We start from the raw sequence: 23757 nt of genomic DNA, 5'->3' as shown, positions 1-23757 counted from the left end.
CACCTTCCTCTGTTATTGATGACATTTTTCCAGTTTGCTTCTTGAATTTCTAATAAGCTAGTGTATAAAGGAGCCAAAGGGGAGGGAACTTGATTACCCAAATTAGCAATCTTATAACCTGCTAGTGTTCAAAACCTGACAAAAGATGGTGAGAAATACAAGAATTGGAACATTGGAAAAAGGGGTGGCCTTGTTTAAGAGATACTTGTAATTGGATAATATGGCGTCAGAATGACTGCATTTAGTGGTGTATAAGATCCATTTTGCCTACTTTGATGCTCTGCTTAATATGTGACATAGAATGATGTCTTCAAAGTTCAAGAAGCAGTTAGACTATTGCTCTTGTTATTATCTAAATTTATGCGACTCCAAAACGGACACTTGGCACTTAGGAAACATCTCCTTTTTCTTTAAAGAACTTACTGAAATAAACTCTGATTAACCTTCTGCAGCTTTGTAGGATCAAAAGAGGAAATGATAAAAGGGGAAGGGGAGAACGGAAGTTATAGTTGTATACTGTTAAAATCGAGCCCATCCAATTTTTCTATCTGACCGGGATCAGGGAGCTGCATCGAAGGTCGGCCCTGTAGTGGATCAGACCAAGGTACGAGGACAAAGTACCAAGTTCGGGATTCGAGGTACCTGTCGAGATCGAGGCCAGTAGCGATCGAGACCGAATAAGACAGGCATCGAGCAAGATCGAAGATAACATAATAACGGAAAGATGAAATATCCGTGACTGGTCGAAGATCATGGCAGAAATCTCGGAACGGATCAAATTAGGAACGGTTAATTAGCTAATCATGAGATTTCCTTCTGTAATTAGAGTTATACCATAAGTAGAATTCTTCTACTATATAAAGGGGAGTATTAACTATTTGTATGGACAGATTGTTCTCGCATATAAAAGCCAATATAAAGCTCTCTCTTTAGCTTATACTCTTGTTCATCAGCTTGCTTATTTTTAACTGTTTTGGTATCAATCAGTTCGGGGGTACCCTAGCTCGAGGGTTGAATTCCGTTTCAATACTGGTTCGCTTTACTTTATAGTTCATTTATGTTATTAATCTTCACATTTATCAATTGGTATTAGGTGAAATCACGTGTCCTTAAAACCATATTATAAATTTAATTGTTATCCAATTTTAAGGGTAAACAACAGTATTATAACAACAATGTCTAAACCAACAAAACATCAACATGTAGTCAGTTAAACTGATAAAACATCATAACTAAAATTATATACAACATTAGGGCTCGTTTTCTCCCAGGCTTATGAACTAACGTGCGCGTCCGTGGGGGGAAAGAGAACGAGAATCCCTTCGCAAAAGACAATTGAAGCTCAGGAATCTGCTGCAAGTGGAGCTGGACAGCAGACATCGAAAGGAATACCAGCAATTACCGTTAATTGAGAGGATGTATCGGCAAAGACCAAAGAAACAAAGCTAGGGCAAACTATGAAATTTGAGGATACAATTGAGCAATCAGAGTGGAGGAAGGACTCACAAGCATCGGGAAGTCAGAGTAAATTGTCACGGGCTGACGAGGTGGAAGCATCGGTAGATCTGGAGATGAAGGCATCGATTTGGGACAACTTTGATATAGCAAAAGTGTCGAACACTGGGTTCAAACTGGAATTCATCTCACCGGACAAACATGGTGAGTCATCCATCAGTGAAATTGAACTAGAAGATATAAGCACAGAAATAGCATATTGGAAAAATGCAATAGTATGCTACGTGTTGGGAGCTTACCCACCATTTTCTGTATTAAATGGCTATATTCAGAGGATTTGGGAAAAACATGAAATAAATAAGGTCTCTATGTTAAAAAATGGCATAGTACTGGTTCGGTTTGATACTTCTATTGGTAAAAATGATGTGATACAAGGAGGGATATATCATTTTGATAACAAACTATTGATCGTAAAAGCTTGGGACCCAGATATGAAGTTCACAAGGGAAGCACTATACACAGTCCCTATTTGGATGAAATTACCAGGATTGGACTTCAAATACTAGAGTCCTAAGGGTCTGAGTAAAATAGGGAGTCTCATTGGAAAACCTATAATGGTGGACCATAATACAGAGAAAAGATGGGGTTGAATTTTGCAAGATTGTTGATTGAAGTGGCAGTAGATTCAAATCTACCGGATAAAGTAATTTTCAGAAATGAGAAAGGGAATCTAATTGAGCAGAAGGTGCAATATGATTGGAAACCTACCTTGTGTGCTTGTTGCCACAAATATGGGCACTCAAAGAAGGAATGAAGGAAAAGAAAAAATGATCAGATAGCTATCCCAAAACATCAAAAAGGAAAAGGGCAGATAGAAGAAGATGTAATCCTAGCAACTAAAGTTAAGCAGAGAATAACAGATGGAAAGAAGGAAGAGGAAAAAGGGAATACACAGAAGAGTACAGGGGGCACAGAAGGAACTCGAGGCAATATAAAGAACCACCAGAACTCAGGAAGAACAGATTGAGTGACACCATTGAACACTGTCAAACATCCACCAAAATATCATGAGCAGGAAGGATGTCAACAGAATTCATTCCAGATATTGAATAGGCCAGAGTCTAGTTAGTGTTACCTAAGATCCCACCTAGGAAAGAGGGAGGTACTGACTTACCTCTCTCAGGACATGGATAATGTTTTATGCTGGAATGTTAAGGGCCTCAATTCCCCTAACAAACAAAAGGAGGTAAAACTCCTTTGTAGTAGAGAAAGAATTGGTTTGGCAGGTCTAGTGGAGACTGACTAAAATAAAAAGAAGCAAGATTGAGCAAGTCGCTAACAAATTGTTTGAAGGATGGGGTCTATGACTAACTTAGACTATCATACAAATGGAAGAATATGGTTAGTTTGGAGGACATACTACTTTCAGATAAGAATGGTAAGTGGGATGACACAAGCAATAACATGTGAAGTGGTGTATAGATCACTATAAAAAATAATGATGCTAACAGTGGTATATTATTTCAATACCAAAGAGGAAAGAAGACCTTTGTGGAATTATTTAGAAGTAGTGGGTGCAAATGTTAGTCAACCATGGATTATAATGGGAGACTTTAATGTTGTATTGCACACGGATGATCAAATTGGGGGCAATCCAGTTAGTATGGCTGAAGTTAAGAAATTTCATGAATGTGTGGAAAATTGTGGACTCCTTGAATTGCCTAAACAGGGGAGCATGTATACATGGAATGATAAACATAGTGGAAGAAGAATTTTTATAAAAATCGCCTAGGTATTTGTGAACTCAGAATGGCTTGATAGTATGCCTGACTTTAGCACTACTTTCCTGCCTGAGGGGATCAGTGATCATAGTCCAATGAAGCTATCTTTGCTGAACTCCCCAAAGAAAGGAAGGAAACCATTCAAATATTGTAATGTGTGGTCTAGTCGCCCTTTATTTCTGGAAAGGGTGAAAGCTCGATAGAACCTAAGCATAGAAGGATGTTAAATGATGAGGGTAGTGAGGAGGATGAAACTGTTGAAGAGTGATCTGAGGAAGATGAATGGTCAACAATTCATAAATATACTTACTGAAGTAGAAGATGATAGACAAGATCCGATGCAAGTTTAGCAGACACTACAGAGGGATCCACATAACCAATAACTGCAGCAGGAGGAAAAAGAGGCACATCAGAAATTCAGAAGATCATCTTATTTGGTCGAGCTCTTCCTGCAACAAAGTAGTAAGGCCACTTGGATAAAATTGGGAGATGATAACACAAGGTATTTTTTCTCCATAAATAGGAAGCTGCAACAAGCTATTATCTAGTTGTGGGACAAATATGACAGGCTACAATCAAACCAGCTCAGGAAGTTGTTGCTCAGATACTAGTGGATTTCTACAAAGACCTACTGGGGAAAAAAGAAAAGGAAAGAACTAATGCATTTGGAAGTTTTCTAAAGAATGGATATGTTTTATCTGTAGAGGATCAGTTGAAATTACTAAGACCTTATACAACCAATGATGTAAAGGAGGCAATATTTGGTATTGATAGAAATAAGAGTCCGGGGCCAGATGGCTATGGAAGTGGATTCTTCCAAGATGCTTGGAATGTGGTAGGAGATGAGGTAATAGTAGTTGTACTAGAATTTTTTGAGAATGGTAAGCTGCTAAAACAGATCAACTAAACTGTAATCACATTGATACCTAAGGTGGAGATTCCACATAATGCAAGCCAATTTAGACCCATATCATATTGTAACGTCCTTTACAAATGCATATCCAACATGATATGTGCAAGACTTAAGGACATACTTCCACTGATTGTGGATAAGAATCAAGCAGTATTTGTTGAGGGTAGATCACTCATTCACAATGTGCTTATATGCCATGACCTCTTAAGACACTACAACCGAAAGACATCACCCAGGTGTCTTATGAAGATTGACTTGAGGAAAGCATATGATATGTTGAGCTGGGATTTCATTGAAGAAGCTTTGAACGGATTTAGGTTCCCTAGATCATTGACTTAGTTGATCATGACTTGTGTAACTTCTACAAAATTTATAGTTAAGGTTAATGGGGAAGGATTTGGCTTCTTTGAAGGGAGAAGTGGGATGAGGCAAGGTGGCCCTCTATCACCACTTTTGTTTGTATTGGTTATGGAATATCTCACTCGAGTGCTGAAGAGAATGAGTCATCTGCCGGACTTCAGATATCACCCTATGTGCAAGGCTACCAAGTTGACACACCTGATTTTTGTAGATGACTTGATGGTCTTTTACAAGGAAATTTAACATCTATAACCAGAGTGATGGAAGCACTAAACCACTTTAGTGCTGTGACAGGCTTGGTGGCAAACTTAAAGAGGTCAAACATCTTTCTAGCTGGTATGGAAGAGGATGAACATACTAGGATCTTGCAGTATACATGATTCTCTAAAGGGACACTGCCTATCAGGTACTTGGGATTGCCCTTTTCATCTAAGAAGTGGAATAAAATAGAGTGCTTTCAATTGGTGGAAAAGATAACAGCAAAAATAAATCAAGCTTTTGCAAAGAACCTTTCTTATGCTGATAGATTACAAGTGATCAATGCAATATTGTTCTCTATATACAATTTTCGGGGTGCAGTTTTCATTTTACCTCAAAGTGTATTGAAAGTGATCGACAGAAAATGCAGAGATTACCTATGGGGTAAAATGAGGAGAGAAGGAAAATGGCATTAGTTTCTTGGGATAAAGTGTGTACCTAAGAAATATGGGGACTGAATATTAAAAGCTGTAGAGAATGGAATATATCATCTGTGGGCAAACTGTTTTGGCAAGTGGTTGTGAAGAAAGATGTGTTATGGGTAAAATGGATAAGTGAAGTGTATATGAAGACAAATGGAGATGTTTGGAATCACACTCCACCACAATATTGTAGCTGGCACTGAAAAAAAATGAATTCCCTTAAAGATACGATGAAGCAATGGTATCAGAATGGAGAGTATGTCCTGACTACTAAAGGTGAATACTCTGTAAGCAAAGGCTATTTAACTGTGCTAGGGAGTCCTACAAAAATAAATGTTGCTAATCTTATGTGGAGTACTATCATGCTGCCTAAGCAAAGGAGGTAGTTGCTGCAATTTTGGGAGCAACTATATACTATACTTGGAAAGCAAGAAACTGGAAAATATTTTGAAACATAGATGTAAATATAGATTTTGTAATAGGGCAGATACAAAGAGAGATTAGGGAAAGGATATAATGGATAGGGAATATAAGGAGAGCTAGAAAATGTTAGAGTGTGATACAAAGGATTTATAAATAGTGATTTTTTGTTATTTCGGAGATTCAGAGATTATAACAACCTTCCTAGGAGGTGGTTATAGTAGTGATCGTTCCAAAAAGGTTGTAAAGAATCATTTGGTTTATTAATGGTAATATTTCACAGTTATTACCAAAAAAGAAATAAAAATAAAATAAAATTATATACATTAGTTTTGCTTTATAAGAAGGAAATATGTTCATCCAGCTAAAAAAAGTTCAATAACGTGAATAAACTTTATGTCAAACTCATTTCTATTGGGACCGGGAATAACACAACTATACCTAAATTGGGTTCAAAAAGAAAGCTTGATCTTTCAGCAAGACCCTAAGATTTTAAAAAAGCACTTCTTTTTTTATCTTGAGTACTTATCTTTTCCCTCGTAAAGTGAATTATATAGCATCTCTTGAGCAAAGATATAGGATCATTACGTGCAAGTCTTTTGGTTGTGTTAAAATAAAGCATATAAGTTGTATGGAGGGAAAACACACACACACACACAGAGAGAGAAGAGAGAGAGAGAGAGAGAGAGAGAGAGAGAGAGAGAGAGAGAGAGTCGGAAAAATGTGTTAAAAAGACATCTGAAGTGTTGTGTAAGTATTTGGGATACCCTTTTTTATTAACAAAAAGACTAACTAATTAAGAAGGATTAGGGGTGGTTTGGGTCAAATTAGAATAAAAAAACTTTGGGTTAAAATTTAAAATACTAAAAAACAAAAAAAAAACATCTTCTGAGATAGGATTTTTCAACTTTTTCAACCTTTCTCTTTCTTCTCTTTTCAAAACCACACACGATTTTCCTCTAAACTTTTCTAACTTTTCTCTCAAATTCAATCTCCAAACTCAAGAGTACTAAAGGGCTTCAAAAATTGACTCCATTCCGTTTAAATTTGCTTTGAAGTCGAGATTCCATCATCAAGGTAAATTTTTTTTTCTTTTTCTTTATCATATTGATAAACCCTGAACTTGTTATTTCAACCCTAAATTGATATTTTTGGGTATTTTTGTATCTTCTCGTTGTGTAGTTTTTGTGCCTAAATTCTAGAGTTGTTATGTAGTTGATATTTTTGACCGAAAATTTGATATTTTTATGTTATTTAAGTGTAGCCATTGATGTGGTTGTTCCACATGCCCATAAAATTAGTTGTTTTGATATTGAAACAGTTATATTGCTCTATTTTGGGTTTGTGAAATACTTTTTTGCCCAGATGTTTCAAACATGTCAGTTGAGTGTTTGAAACATCTTAAGATATTGTTAAATATTCATGTTGTTATTGCTGTTGTTGTATGTTGTGAAGTTATTGCAATATTTATCTGGGTTTGGTTAATGATATTTTGAGCTGAGTATTTGAAACATCTCATTAAGATGTTTGAAGCTTCATATAAGATGTTTGAAACATCTATAAGGATGTTTAACAATCCATGAGATGTTTCACTAAAAGATACCTAATTATCACAATGAGATGGTTGATTATTTTAGCGATTAAAAAAATTATTGATAGAGATGTATAGATAAAGAAGTTTTGGAGAACTATAATATGAACATTGCTAGCTTGCTTTCAAGCTCCATCTAACTAGCTAGAAACTTAAATTATTATATCTTGCTTAGCATTTGTAGATGGCAGAAAATTGATTTTACCTCTTAAGCTCAATCTTGTATGGCCATTCAATCCAGCACCTTTAGAGATGTTTCAAACATCTCATTAAGATGTTTCAAACTTCTTAAAACATCTTAATGAGATGTTTGAAACATCTTATATGAGGCTTCAAACATCTCGCTGAGATGTTTCACCAAAGAATACTTAAATATTTATAGTTTTATTTTTTTTTTATGTGTTAGGAAAAAATTATTTATTTATTTTATTGATGGTCGTTACTTGTTTGTGTGTGCAGATTAAATAGCAAAGGGACGTGTGTCAAAGACAGGTGGAAGAGCAAGAGATAAATCTCTTTCTAAAAGATCTATCAAAAGAATTAAGACATCTCAGGAGCATGAGCTACAAAAATCAATTGTAGCTGAAGTGAAAGCCAAACCTCTTCAGGTAGTAGAAGGAGAGAATGCTGGAGAAGAAGAAAAAGAGAACGAAAATGAAGAGAAAATTGAGAAAGAAAATAAAGAGGAAACAAAGAATGTACTAGAAGGGAATGCTAGAGAAGCGGAAACAGAAAAAGAAAAAAAAGAGGAAACATAAAAGGAAGAAGAAGAGGAAACAAGGAAAGTAAGAGAAGAAATGACAAATGTTGTTGAAGGAATCAAAAGAGGAGACAACAATTGATGAAAGAGAAGAGGAGACAAATATTGATGATGAAGCATCGGTAGCAAATACTGAAGAAGAAGCTTCAAGAAGAAGAAGAAGAAGAAGAAGGAGAAGAAAAAGAGGCAGCGACAGAAAGAAGAAAAAAGAGATAGAATGATAATACACCTTCTCAATTGTTAAGGTAAGCTTAATATGTTTCAAACATCTCTCTGGATGTTTAAAGTTTAGGTCTGGATGTTTAAAATATTTCCTAGGATGTTTCACTAAATATGACTGTAAAGAGATCTTTTTAATTATTAAATTAATTATTCTTGTACCTTTGATTAATCAACACCTTTAAATCATGTACAAGATGAGATGCCTGAGGATGAGTATGACAGTTGCGAGGTTGAAATCTTAAAGGTTCGATCGGAATTTTCACCCTTAAAGTATAAGATATTTTTAGATGATAATGAGACCTTTAACAAAAAGATCACTTTGAGATTCTCATTAGGATTAGCAGGTATGGGTGAGTTCCGAAAGTTGTTGCAGGATGAGGGCCTCGAAAACAAGTTTAGGAGTAGTCCTTTCAGACACTTTTTGGATTTGCATGAGAGGCCACTATTTCAAGCATCTATAGTGTATGGCCTTCTACTCCGTAGAGTATTATGTGAGAAGACCCAGGAGTTATGGTTTGATTATAAAAGATTACCAGTTCGCTTCAACCTTCGTGAGTTCGCCATAATGACTGGACTAAACTGTGGACATTCTTACACGAATTCGAAGCTTCAAAAGTACTTCTTGATGGTGAAACGTTGTGGAAACTTACTGCCAAAGGAAAAAGGTCTGAGACTGATTAAATAGTGCTTGAGTAGATCAAATCTGAATCAAAAAAAAATAAAAAAAATACAAGTATGCATTATGCTTGATTTGGTTTGTCCACTGTATTTTATTGGTAAAGGATTCGAACTGTGGTGTGTTCGAAACTACAGTTAGATTGGCCTCAACAGAAGAGGCTTTCTACAATTATCCATGGGGGCAAAATAGTTTCTGATTGACTGTTGATTATCTTATGAAAGATATGAAAGAGCGTCAACAATCTAAGGGTGACTCGTATAACCTCTACGGATTTCCTTGGGCTTTCATGGTAACTAAATAAATTTTGTTCATTACTTCTATTTTAGTGTTATTTATATAATTTTCTATTTACTTTTTTATCACACAATGTAGGCTTGGGCATTTGAAGCCATACCTCAATTGCGGCCAAAAGACTATCCAAAAGAGATGACATTGCTGAGGATGAAGAGGTGACTATTTGAAAAAGTAGAAAAAGACAGGCCTGATCCATTTCAAATCGAAGATCGTCCGGTAAGGCTCATTCTGATAGATGTTTAATATTTGAAAGATATTTCAAACATTAGGTATTTGAAACATCCACGGGATGTTTGAAACATCTCCACATGATGTTTGAAACAACCATAGGATGTTTGAAACATCTTTCAAAAATCATCCACGGGACATTTGAAACATCCACATAATGGCTGAAACATCTTTCAAACAATATGTGGATGTTTTTTTAATATTCTACAGAATGTATTTTAAACATTAAGCATGCCTCTAAGATTTTTTGCTTATAATTTTTTTTGTTATCTACCCAGGTGGTACACCCTTTTTCTTTACCCTACAAAGGCTGAAAAGATGGAGCCTTACATCCAAAATCTTGTTATCTTATCTGACAAAGAGGACATGATGATAGATAACCTAAGTAAAGAGTTAGATGGAGTGACAATCTTAAGGCATTTTGGTGGTGCCCTTAAGATATAGAAGGTTAGTTTGCAAACCCCACAAGTTGGAGATAGTCATGTGGTTGGAGGATATGATGATAGAACAGAAAAATCTATTGGTGAAGATGGTAAAATGGGAGAAGAAGCTATTGATGACGATGATGGTGATTGTGGAATGCACTTTAATGATGATAATGGTAGGGGGGTCTAATTATGATGATGGCAGAGGAGTTGCTTCTATGAAACAAATGGGTGATGAAATAAAAGATCGTGTTGTTATGGGTATATTTAGTATCCATTGTCCTTGCATATGCCCTGAGTGTCAGAAAAGGAAAAGGAGCAAATAAAGTGGAGGGATGACATGCATCGTCAGTTGAACCTTATGAATGATCAGTTGAACTCTATGCACAAGACAATGGATGACTTGGTTCAAAAGCTATCAAAGAGACATGTGGTTCTTCCCCAAGCTATTCAAGATCCTTACACTAAAGAAAAAAAAGGAACAAAAAGAGGAAGAAAACTGGAAAGGAAGAAACCTCCATAGCAGTCAGTGATGAGAGGCTGAAAGTTGATATTTATAAACCGATTGACTGGGAGAGGAGAAATGCCCTCGTGACATTTATCAAAAATAGGGGGCCTCATATACAATTCACATGGGGGATGTTCAATTATGAAGACTTTAAGAACATTCAAAATTCTCAATTTTGGTTGGAGGATAAGGTACATATTCATAACCTTTTCATCTTGATTTGATTTTTACTTCCCAGCTTGAAACATCCTCTAGGATTAATTGTGTATGGTTTGCTGAATTGTTTGATCCACAATAAGATTAGTCTTTGCAAGTTCAATGTTCAAAATTTTCTGTTTCTCTATTAGAAAGTTTTAGGCAGAAGTGTTGCATGTCTGTAGTATCATGAAATAAGAACCAGATACATTTCCCTTGAATTAAACTAATGTTTCATTATTTCACTTGCTCCAGTGTAAGATGTTTGAAACATCATGTAAGATGTTTGAAAGATCCTATAAGATGTTTGAAATATCATGTAAAATGTTTGAAATATCCTAATAGATCTGTGACTGATGTTTATGGATGTTTGATGTTTAATACTAGTGTGTGGATTAGTAATTTAATTATTTTGATTCTGCAGCACATGGAGAATTTCTTGGCTCTTAAGCATATTAGACACAGAATGTACCTCAAGCACTATGATCAAGCAGATATCCTAATGGATTGTAATTTTATTTATATCTTAAAGGAACGCTATAGTACTCTGTGTGATGGGGTGGAAAAGGTGAATGCTGCTCCATATCTTCCATGATCTTGAATGAGTACCAATATCATAAGGATGATCTAAAGTATGCCCGAGGAGAGATGCCTTTCTGTGGTGGCCGACCTTGGAATGGTGCGAAGAGGATCTTCTGTGTATACAACATTGAGAGGAACCATTATGTCACAGTTGTATTTCTTGTTGAAGAGTCAAAGATGCTTATTTACGACTGCAATACCTCTGTGTACACTGATGAAAAGTTGGGTGAACTTTTGTATCCCATTGGCACAATGTTCCCAAGATACATCCGATCATGTGGCCTTTTCATGCACTTGCCTAAAGAATCCTTGAACAATGATTGGATACCTGAAAGGGTCTTTGATCTTCCACGAGATGACACATATAATAGTTGTAGAGCATGGTCCTAAATGTTCATTGAGCACCTCATCACCAACACTCCGAGACAAGATGAATGGCAACATTGTTAGCGAGTTCAGGGAGAAAATGGCTGTGGATATCTTTCACAAGAATGTGGAACCATGATATGATTTGTAATTGATGCATACTTTTATATCTTTATGGATGCTTGGCCCTAACATTGAACATATCTCAAAAGATGTTTTAAACATCTATCATGATGTTTTCTCCCGATTACTGTTAAATTAATAAGTTATATTTAATCGAGTGATCCTATGGATAAATAAGCATCAATATCAAACATCCTAATAGATGTTTGGAACATCAATATCTAACGCAGATGTTTCAAACATCTATCAGGATGTAATTTAGATGGTAGTTGAAGGTAGAAAAGAACACAAGGACATAATAACATCAACATCAACATCAAACTACCATCAAACATCAACCTACTTAATACTTCAAATAATTGATCGTCAACCTAATGATCTTGTGAATAATTAAATGTGGAATAATTAAATACTCAAAGGATCGATCGTCAATCTATTAATCTTGTGGATAATTATGCGTCAACCTATTGAATACTTTAAATAATTTATCATTAACCTATTGTCTTTATGAATAATTAAACATAGAATAATTGAATACTTCAAATAATTAATCGTCAACATATTGACCTTACGAAATTATACATCAACCTATTTAATACTTCGAATAATTGATCGTCAACTTATTGATCTTGTGGATAATTAAACATAGAAAAATTGAATACGTCAAATAATTGATCGTGAACCTATTGACCTTGCGAACATCAACCCATTTAATACTTTGAATAATTGATCGTCCACTTATTGATCTTGTGATTAATTATACATCGACCTATTAAATTGATATAGTAAATAGGTATAATAATTTGTAATCAACCTATTGACCTTATGAAAGAGTAAATACCAACCTATTTAATACTTCAAATTATTGATCGTAAACATAACGATCTTGTAGATTTAACGATAATCAATATCAAACATCCTCGTAGATGTTTGAAACATCTACCTTAGATGTTTGAAGAAATTTAGATGGTAGTTGATGGTGGAAAAAAATACAAGGACATAATAATATCAACATCAACATCAACATCAAACTACCATTAAACATCAACCTACTTAATACTTCAAATAATTGATCGTCAACCTAATTATCTTGTGAATAATTAACCGTGAAATAATTAAATACTCAAAGGATCGATCGTCAATCTATTGATCTTATGGATAATTATACGTCAACCTATTGAATACTTCAAATAATTTATTATCAACCTATTGACTTTATGAATAATTAAACATAGAATAATTTAATACTTCAAATAATTGATCGTCAGCATATTGACCTTACGAAATTATACATCAACCTATTTAATACTTCAAATAATTGATCGTCAACTTATTGATTTTGTGGATAATTAAACATAGAAATTGAATACGTCAAATAATTGATCGTGAACCTATTAACCTTGCAATCAACATATTTAATACTTTGAATAATTGATCGTCCACTTATTGATCTTGTGGATAATTATACATCGACCTATTAAATTGATATAGTAAATAGGTCTAATAATTTGTAATCAACCTATTAACCTTATGAAAAATTAAATATTAACCTATTGAATACTTCAAATGATTGATCGTCAACCTATTGATCTTGTAGATTTAATAACAATCCATATCAAATATATGTTTGAAACATCTGCGTTAGATGTTTCAAATATCTATCAGGATATTTGAAGAAATTAGATGGTAGTTGAAGGTGAAAAAACACAAGGACATAATAGCATCAACATCAACATCAAACTACTTTAAGATATTTGAAACATCTATCAAGATGTTTGAAGAAATTAAGGTACTTGAAGGTGTAAAGGAACACAAGTACATAATAACATCTACTAAATGATGTTTGAAAAATACAGTAATTGCTAATACAAATCTAAAGATCATTTAGTTCTCCAATAACATTAACGTCAAATTACCAAAACAAGTACAACAACAAAGTCATTAAGCCACAATGGAGTTGCTTGTTCCTTCAGTTCTCTTCTTGCAAGTAGTTCTTTTGTGGCTAGTCGTTTTGCATATGGAGCATCTGTTTTGCTTCTTTTTTATTTCCCCGCTTGCTGGAATCCGCTTTGTCTTTCTTCTTCCCAGTTGAATTTCTCATGAATGTAGAGGTATTTTTCCCTCAACAAGCTCAGGAGGAACCTCCCATCATTCTTCATAAGGCACCAGATTAATTTCTGTGGTCACGTATGTGCCTATATAATAAAAGTCAGAAGTATAGTCATAAATGCTCGTTATGTATTGAGCACCAAACTCAACTCTAAGGGCTGCCATAGAGTGTGGACAAGGTATTTTGTCTAGGTCGAACTCTCTACAAGAACATGTTCTGTTGCGTAGATCAACCTTTGCAACTGCACCATGATCGGTGATGCTGAACATGTGTTGCCTTATTGGATGGACCAATAGCTTGTTGCCCAAAGTTGTATTTTTATTAATTTTCTTTTCAACTGAAGGGACACAAATGGTTGGAGTGTCGAGGAACTATATACGCCTCTCATGGAATTTTTGGGCAAACCTCCTTTTAATAGCATCGAATAAGGCAGTGATGGGGAATTCTCTTTCGAGTAGAAACATTGAGTTAACAGACTCAGCAATATTTGTGGTCAATACTTCATACCTGAAATAATAATATATAAGACTTTTTTAGAATCTGGAATATAAGCAACAAGGTTCAAACATCTTGCAGATGTTTCAAACGTCACGAGAGATGGATGTTGGGAACATTTTTATGGATGTTGGAAACATCTCGTAAGATGTTTGAACTGGGAAGTTCAATAACCTGTTTCATATGAAGCATGAAACATCTGAAGAGATGTTTGCAACATCTAAAAAGATGTTTGAAACACCTTAAGAAATGTGTCAAACATCTTAGGGAATGATTCGAACACCTTCAAAGATGTTTTACCATGGAGTTCACATTAACGTACATGTTACCAGGGAAGTGCGCTCTGCTCCATTTGTGAAACCCAACATCCTCCTCAAGATATTTGGAAACTCTTACATTGTTATCTTTGATTTGTTGAAAATGATAATTGAACTCATCAATCCTATATGCTTTAGCTGCAGAATAATAATGGTGAAGCAAATCGCCACAATAAAAAAATTTGCGAATAGTTTCAGCAAGGTGCCTCATGAAAAATCCGCGATGAGCCTGAGGGTAAAATTTTGAGATCTATACACAACTCAACACTGACGGGGTGTATGCTGGACAATTGTTCAAAAAAATATTCATATGCGGCATCACACTCCTTGTCTACTACACAAAATGCCACATGAAAAATATGGTTCTCTGAATCCTGTGCCACGGCAGACAATAACACTCCACGATACTTTCCCGTCAAAAATGTCCCATCAACGGCTATGACTTTCCTTATAAACAAAAACCCTTGAATCCAAGCTACAAAAAAGTATTGAAACTTTCCACAATTATCAAGCTTCAGTGTCGTCTTGCTTCCTTCATTTGCCTTCCTAAACGTGTATCGGTACATATCTAAAATTGCATACCCGTGCTCTGGAATCCCCCTTACCATAGCCTTTGCAATATGACCTCCTTTCATATACTTCCAATAACTAATATTACAACCCAAATCTAAATGAACCGTTTCCATAATTTTTTTCTTAGATGGACCTCTGCCCTTTTCAAACGTAGAATGGATGTATTCACCAATGACATCCGATGAGGCGTGTGGATGCTTATCTGTTAGATGTTGTGACCCGTATGTGTGCTCATTCTTGTACCTCGTAATATAAAACCTATCAGTACTTATATATTTGATGGCTCGCAACCACCACTTGCAATTGTTGTCTACACATTTGACACAGTATACAAATTTAGTACTCTTCACTGATTTGAAACGGAAAGGAGCCTTCAAGGAAGCAAGCTTTAATTACACAACTAGCTCGCGCTTGTTTTTGAAACTTAAACCCTTATAAAACTTCGTGTCATCTTCATAATTGTGGCTGCTTTGTATTGTTGGTTCTATCTCTTGTGAGTTGCCTTCAACTCCAGGAAAGTTTGCATATTCTTCTTCTTCGGTTTCTAGAATATCCATATTCAAAGGATCCATTTTTGGAATATCGATATTCAAAAGATCTTCTTCAATATCATCCAATCCATGGCTATCATGTTATTCCATTTGAATTTGTAAGTTCTACCAATCTTTCAACCACAAATACCTTAGAATGAGCCTATTTTCATCTTCCAAATAATAGCTCAAACTATCATAATTCTTTATTTTAAAGGGAGCTACTTTCTTGTGCTTTTCCCTAATGCTATGCATGTAAGTTATGGAGATATCACTCGGATAACAAGTTAATTCATGACCGACAATAATCTTGTCAACAAACTCATCATACGTAACATCTCTACATACCTTTATTAGAACCGTCTCTTTACTCTTCGAACGCCAGGTAAAACGGGTAGAGCACTCCACCCATTCACCATGACAATCAATTTCCAATACAATATAATCAACCATTTCGTAATGGAATACATGACAATATCACAAATATATAAATAATTGGTATAAAGAATCAACTTTTTTGCAAACATCCTAATGATGTTTCAAACTTTCTAAGAAGATGTTTAAAACATCTTGAGAATATACTTAAGATGTTTGAAATATCCTGAGAGGATGTTTGAAACATCCAGAATGGACTTTCAAGATGTTTGAAACAACTACCTACAATTATATCAGGATGTTTTAAACATCTCACCGGATGTTTGAAACACCTCACCGAATGTTTAAAGAATCACAGAAAACGGAATATCTACAGACGAAAAAAATAAGATTAAATACCAATCTTTACTTACCAACAGTGATGAATAGAGTGAATATCTCCCTTGAAATAATGCACAAGTCAATTTAGCAAATCACGATCAAGTGTTTCTCAATGGTGCAAGGGTCAATCTCCAATTGTTCTTGTTCTTTTTTCACCAATCTTTCTCAACAAAGAACAAGAACCTCAAAGACAAAGATCTGTGAAAAAATAATGTCGGGATTAAAGAAAGCAGAAGAGATTGAACACAACAGAAGAAAGAAGACCAAGAAAAAGAAGAAGAACAAGAGGAAAAATGTAGGTTTTGGTGAATTAGAACAAGGAATGGGGGCTGGAAGCGGGAATGGGAGCTGGGGAGGGTTTCCTTTTTTTTTAGAGTGTGGGACCCATTTGGGCGGTTGTGATAATTGTAAAAGTTTGGAATTTTTTTTAAACCTAATTATAAATATTAAATACTTACAATGAAAGTGTCCTTTTTTCACCAATCTTAACACTTTTGTCTTATAAATTGCTTTAAGTGTTCAAAAGTCCTATAAATCCCCCCGAGAGTCTTCTTGCTATTTCCGCTTATTTTTTCATATCTTTGTTATGTCTCTTATTTTGGGACTCTTTGAAAACGTTTGTACTTTATGAGTCACTTCCTTTCCTATTCTTTCTTCCTTGAACCTGAATTTTTCTTTTCCTGTAAACTAATTTTCAAAACACGATGATGACCTGTGTTGCTTCTTGCTCCTAAACAAGTTAGTGAAATGCTCTCGCAAGGACCTTGTCAGAATGTAACATATCAGCCACGTTTTTTTTTCACGTTTCAGAAGGTACGCACGTCAAGGAAATGGAAAGATCCTAACAATACATCACCAAATGCCAAGAATCCAAGTTTGCAGAGACTAATAAAATGACAACCATACGATGTCTCAGAAAGGGAAACTAAGAAATGTTAAGGCATTATTACCACAACATAAATTTTCCTACAATCCCCATAATTTAATCAAGACTTGTCTAGATGACAAAAAACAACCCCCCCCCCCCCCCGGGCTTTTCTTTTGGACACTTCTTATGAGTTCACCACGAACTCGATCTTCAAGCTGATGATTGTTTGGTATAGAAACGGATGCCAAAAGCAACACCCAAAATAATCAGGGGAACTAAGAATTGGAGGAGCTTGACGACAAACTCTGATGTTTTATCCTGGTTGTAATGAGGCTGATTGGGAGGAGTATACTTGGTCTTGGTGGGAATGGTTGCTGAATCAATATCACCTACGTAATACTCATCCAACATCGCTCGAGCACTGCTGCTGTGGCCAACGTCCTCAAAATCATCGGTTGCATCCTTTCCTGCACAAAGAACCAGGAACACAATCACGAGTGTCTTCTAACGCATTATTGTTCTTTATGTCAAGGTTGTCTAATACTTGTAAGATGGCAAAGTATAGAAGTGATCGATATTCGTCTATAAAACTCTAATTCTGTTTTGCATATAGATCATTACGTATAAGATTTGAGAAACACCGACTTAGATATTAAATTAGTAAGGCTTCATCTGGATGTAAAGAAAGTTTCGAAAATGTAAATTTGCAGTAAGATCATTCTTGCATGCTACTGAATAAAAGAGAAGGAAAGTTTATATAAGAAGAAAGCATTTTCCCTCAAGTTTCCTATTAATTCACTTTGACTTAATTTGGAGGGAAGTATTTATTACTCTTCGCCACAGCTATCCTGTTAATAACAAGGTGCAAAAATATTAACTTTCTGGTGCTTTCCTTTTCCTTCCATAGAAACCAATAAGCATCAAAATTTTAGTTGCAGGAAAGAATATGTCAAAATATATTACCAGTTGCAGACAACAAAACCTCATCACCTCCTGGGTGGTCATCCAAGAATTTTGTCACATCATATACCTGTTAAACGGCAGACAGAAAATTTTGAAAGAATAGAAGAAACAAAGAAAAAAAAAGATTAGTAAAAGTAGAGTAACACGAAATACAAGGTGCAGTTGATGTCAAGTACTCAAAACAATACAACAGTTTGTTGCTCCCCGAAAGGCAATTTCAACAACAAAGGAAGTATAGAGTTCAAATGACATCGGGTTGACAAATGACAAAGCTATTATTGGCAATCAGATGTTTTCTTACTGCTTAAAAGGTCTGCACTCTACAAATACTCTATACAGCTACAACAGAAACATATGATATCCTGAACAGAGGAAGATTTCAACATGTGGATGGAGTTGCTAAAGACGCTACCTTCTAGCAACTCCATCTTCTGCATTAAAACTGAGTTAGCTTGTCTTTAGTTCCAAAGTAACCCCACTTCACATTTTTTGCAATATGACTAGCTTCAACAAAACCAAAAGAGTAGTATCACCTAAGGCATTAGCTTGGGCTATTTCACGTAAATGAACTTTGACGCTTGTAAATTATGCCAACTTAACTTTGACAATAAGATCCAGAAGGCACATAGATATTTCTTAATTAGAAGAAAAAAATGAATGCCACGAAAATATAAGAATTTTGGACGACAAACATAGAGCATGCCCCCCTAAAAGATAAATAAAAAATGCATACCCACATTGGTTTTACCAACTAGCAAATCCCAAGGCAAAAAAAAAGCCATCCAAAAACCAATGCTTAATACATTTGTCAATCCTTTTTAAAGTTGGTACTATTGCATATAATTGCATTATGGTTTTCGAAAGTTTAATTAAAGACCTCATTGTGACAAAAAATGCAATGAGTCTCCCGTGAACACTAAGCATCTCAACCAATCAAATGTTAGAAATAGCAAGGACCCAAGGGGAAAAATAGCTGGGGTTGTAGGCATTTAAATTTTATTGGATTTAAGTCCATAAGAAATTTGGATTATGTTCAGATCAAATTAGTCCAAAGACTAATATAATTGGATTAATTACTTAAGTCCAATATGCATGAATTTAATTAAAAGTTCAATTTCATTGGACTCGTTCATCTAGTGGATTGTATTAGCTCAAGATCCATTGAATGTTATCTAATCCATAAGTGCCCAAATTTGTAGAACGCGTCAAGTGTCGTGGCGATGCCAATAAAATCATGTCAAATGACGCGGCATGCCAAGTCAAATAAAAAAAATCAATAAGTACAGGTCTTGCGCACAGCCGAAATGTTCTGGCCAACCAGATATGGTTTTGTCATCTTCAATCTTATTGATCGGTGATTCAAGTCAACCAACCAAATCAAAACAAGAGAGTTTGTCCTTATCACAACTCATCTCTCCCACAACTATAAATATAAGTCCTTCGTAACTTATCAGAGAGATCTAAAGTTAAGAAGCTGCAAGAGATAGCTCTGCAAAACAAGCACTCAAGCAATCAAATTCAAATTTAAGAAATATCCAAGTTCAAGCTCAAGAATGAAGGATAAATCAAAGTTCAAAAAGTACGAGATCAAATCATTTGTTCGTGCTAAAAAAACTTAATTTCTAGAATATTTTAAATCAGGAGTCTCCTCTAATTCTTCTTACAATCTCTACAATATCTTAAATCTAGGGATTCTCCTCTAATTCTTCTCAACTCTTGACTCAAGAGTTTGATAGCTAAATCTTGACTTTGATTGATTTGGATTCTAATTCAAGTGCTTGTATGTTTGATATTGAATTATAATCTTGAGTTTGAGCTAAGGGCTTGAGAGCTTGATCTTGAACTTGTATTATAAGTCACGAACAATTTGATAGTCGTCACGAACAAGGATTTGAGTTCAACTACACCAAACGGATGATTTTGAACTCGCACACTTTGAATCTTGATTTGAACTTATTTCCTGAGCTTGAACTTGAAATTGGATGTTTGATCTTAAACTAGAATTTGATTGCTTAAGTGTTTGTTTTTCTCAACTCTCTTTTGTACCTTCTTGATACTTCTGATCCATTTTTGGGTTATGGAGGACCCCTATTTATAGTTGTGAAAAAGAGTTGTTATAATGAAGACAAACTCTTTTGCTTCGATTTGATTAGTTGACTTGAGTTATCCTACTAATTAGATTCAAGCAGTGATAAGACCACATTAGATTGTCTAGAAAACGTCACTTGTACATGTCGCATGTTCTTATCAGTCTTATTAAAGGCGAAAAGCGCAAAAAAGCTCTAATGCTCGTTGGGGCTTTAAGCGCAAATAAAGCGTGGGCTTTATTGAAAAAACGCGAAAATGGAGAAAAAGTAAAAATATGTATATGTAGTCCAAGACCAATAATTATAAGCATGAATAACAAATATGTGGACAAAAAAATTATGATAAAGTGAAATATCAATTGTTCAGTGTCGTCTTTTCATGATTACACTCATTGGCAAGGAAAAATATGCCTTAGAGACATGATGCGATACTGAAGCGCCCGCAAAGCGAGCCGAAGCGCTCAACATGTTTTGAGCCTCGCTTTAGGGCTTAAGCGCGCCTTTGACAGCACTGGTTCTTATTGGCCTTTTTAAAGTGACTTGGCATGCCACGTCATTTAGCATGCGGCGTGATCCTATTGGCTCCTTCATTTGACTTGGCTAGACATGTGGCACAAATTTAGGCTGTTAGGATAAGATAACATTAGATAGACCTTGGAATAATAAAGTGGGTTTATCATTCGCACCCCAATTCGATGGAATAGCCAAACAAAATTAGACTTTTAATTAAATATATACATATCAAATTCAAATTATTAATTCAATTACATTAGTCCATAATATTTATTTGGACTAATATGTTTTGAGCTTAAGACAAATTTTATGGATTTAAATCCGATAAAACATAAATGCCTAAAGGGTTCTTTTTGGAATTTCAACGGGGTGATTAGCCTAGTTCATAGGCATAGAAAGGTAAACTACAAGTTATTACCAGCACAACAAGGTACCGTGCATTTTATCATAACATGAAAGATTTGACAAGAATCTAGAATTGTCGATATATTATGGAAAAGCCAATGGTTTTAAGAGTATTATATGCCTGCATCTTCAGATTGTGAAGACTAGAGCTCTTAACCAATTTTCAGATCTATAAGTTTCTCTAAGCTCCCAACAAAAAGATGTAAGAGCTAAATAACTAACAGTAGGTAAGAACTACAGTTACAATATTTGCTTTTTCAATGTATAGAAGTAAAATCCTTTTTGATAAGACAAATTTTATTACTAAACACCAAGATGGTGAGAGCTAAAAAATTAACCTTGGATGAAAACTACAATTTTGACGTTTGGGCAATGACATGGTTTAGACTTCTTTTGCTGACAGACCTCTTATTTAGAAGAAACGAAATCTTCATTAGTAAATACCAAGACGGTATCAAAAATAAGTACAAGATGTCTATTACAATTCAAACACGTCATCCATTGGCACATATCAAATTTGTCAGTTCTTCACACATACCATTAACACCAAAAGTACAAGTAAACCAAAAACGATCTTTTAATACTTTCTAAATCGTTATAATTATTGAGGTACTATCTTCTATTTCTTTCATTCCATAAAAACCAATGAGAGAGACATGCAGGTTCTGTTATTTGAAGATATATAACTTTGGGTACATAAAGTTGACTTTGAAGTCATGAATTAGTAATAGCAGCGGTGGATCTACTATATTGGCAGCAGGTGCAAGCTCACCCGATGCCTTCTGATCAATATAGATATATATAGTACTTGATACTTTTTGAAAAATACCTATTCACTTTAAATATGAATCCAGTCCCACAGAAAAGTAGTGAATGCAATTTGTACCCTGTATTCCACTGAATTAAAATCCTGGATTTACTTCCAGACAATACAACCTACAGATAACGACCCCCCACCCCCTGTTCAAAAAAAAAATAAAGAAGAATCTTGTTCTAGCAGTAAGTGGATGAAGAATTTTGCTAATTGTTTGAGGATTACCTACTGCAGAGGAATTTAGAGCTTGAATATGGCAAAGTTTGATAAAATATACTACTACCATTTACCAATGATGTCTCAAAAGTCAATACTAAAACTTTCTACTAACTGAATTATAATCAGTGCAATTCCTGAGGAAAGAAATCTACAAATCGGTTCCTGGCATAGTTATGTTGCTATTCCCATAGAGGAACCAGGAAAATATCCCATTAATTCATGAAACAAATAATGAAAGCCTCAACAAACAAAAAAATCATATAAAAACACGAGATCACAGTCCAACTCAAAGCCCGGTTTCCCCCCATTGCCACCTCCCTAAACCACAATTAAAAGATGGGGCGTACAAAAATAGAAAGCATAACAGAAGCGACCAAAATTGAATCTTTAACACATAGAAACGATCAAGTTAGTACCTTTTTTGTTTTATCATTAAAATAGTATTTTCAGGATTGAATCTTAAACACGCAGAGAGGAGATCAAGAGCAAGATCTAGGCAATGAAAGCATAAATAATGAACGGACACACTAAATAAAATAAAATAGCAGAGATCAGGAAATAATTAATACCTTGCCACTAATAACCAACCAACAATCCTTGGCGTTGTTGTGCTGGGAGACCTCAGCCAACGTAAAGACCTTAGTTTCACCGCCCATTATTATTATTAAACAAACAAGAAAGAAAGACTGTAGAGCAGAGATGAAACAAAGATCGAAATTGGGCTTGATTTGTCTCTTCAAGACCTGTGTAAAGGCTTGAAGAGATACAAGGCTGAGGGTGTCTCTTTTGCGGAGGAAACGAGGCGTTTTGGTGAGTGGGAGCAGAGTGGAGAAGGTGGTTGTTTTGGGTTAATAATTAATAATAAAAAGAGAGGTTAGAATTCAAGTTGGATGTCATGTGGGGTTGGTGAGGGAGTGAAGAAAAGTTAAGCCATCAAATCAAAACCAAATATATAGAGGAATTTTCATTTAGTATACAACTTGTATCTTGTTATAAGAAATATCAAAATACGGTAGTTGTCTATTCTTCCTCCACGATATTCATCTCAAATGCTCATTTAATCATATATTCAATGACATATTTTTTATGTTTAATGATATATTCAATGACATATTTTCTTCACTTTTCGTGCACATATAAAGGTCTTGTAATAGATAGAAAAATACACACAATTGAAGAAGAAATAAGAATCTCTTCTCCCTTTTTCTCTATATCTCTTAGCTTATTTTTTCTTGTTTTATATTGTTAATTTGAGTTATATTTCATAGCACGTTATCAGCACGAGACTATACCGTCTCAAGAAGCTCTTTGAGAAGACTAAGGTATAACTTTTCTCCTCTTTTAATTATGACTGATATTATGAAAAGAAAGTCTGTTGCCCTTGAAATTTCGGGCAAGAACTATATGACATGGGTGTTGGATGCTGAAATCTATTTAGATGCAATCGGTCTTGGAGATGCCATTAAAGACAAAAATAAAGCATCTACCCAAAACTGTGCTAAGGCCTTGATTTTCTTGCGTCATC

At 35.0% G+C, this 23757-nt stretch overlaps 1 protein-coding gene and 1 long non-coding RNA gene across 2 annotated transcripts; both read right to left on the bottom strand.

The window, feature by feature from the left end:
• Positions 1-1143: 1143 nt before the first annotated feature.
• Positions 1144-5920, bottom strand: LOC142173216 (uncharacterized). The gene is made up of 2 exons (XR_012702663.1): positions 1507-5920; positions 1144-1365 (listed from the first exon to the last, which is right to left on the bottom strand). It is a non-coding gene; the product is annotated as an uncharacterized LOC142173216 (long non-coding RNA).
• Positions 5921-17185: 11265 nt separating this feature from the next.
• On the bottom strand, positions 17186-23100 carry LOC107816859 (cytochrome b5-like). Its single transcript, XM_016642602.2, has 3 exons — positions 22802-23100; positions 18195-18261; positions 17186-17698 (listed from the first exon to the last, which is right to left on the bottom strand). Exons 1-3 carry the CDS (start codon positions 22886-22888, stop codon positions 17442-17444), a joined length of 411 nt encoding a protein of 136 aa, XP_016498088.1. The 5' UTR covers positions 22889-23100; the 3' UTR covers positions 17186-17441.
• Between the last annotated feature and the right edge of the window lie 657 nt (positions 23101-23757).

The sequence above is a fragment of the Nicotiana tabacum genome, chromosome 19 (assembly GCF_000715075.1).
Source record: "Nicotiana tabacum cultivar K326 chromosome 19, ASM71507v2, whole genome shotgun sequence".
Lineage (NCBI taxonomy): Eukaryota > Viridiplantae > Streptophyta > Magnoliopsida > Solanales > Solanaceae > Nicotiana > Nicotiana tabacum.
The sequence above is the reverse complement of the archived record's forward strand: the minus strand, read 5'-3'. Positions and strand labels throughout refer to the sequence as shown.

What these genes read in the sequence shown, in the direction of transcription:
- LOC107816859 (XM_016642602.2), bottom strand. Translation starts at nt 22,888, where the DNA reads ATGGGCGGTGAAACTAAGGTCTTTACGTTGGCTGAGGTCTCCCAGCAC. An exon ending in GGTTGGTTATTAGTGGCAAG is followed by an intron (nt 18,262 to 22,801) that starts GTATTAATTATT and finishes GCCGTTTAACAG; the next exon opens with GTATATGATGTGACAAAATT. An exon ending in GGTTTTGTTGTCTGCAACTG is followed by an intron (nt 17,699 to 18,194) that starts GTAATATATTTT and finishes TTCTTTGTGCAG; the next exon opens with GAAAGGATGCAACCGATGAT.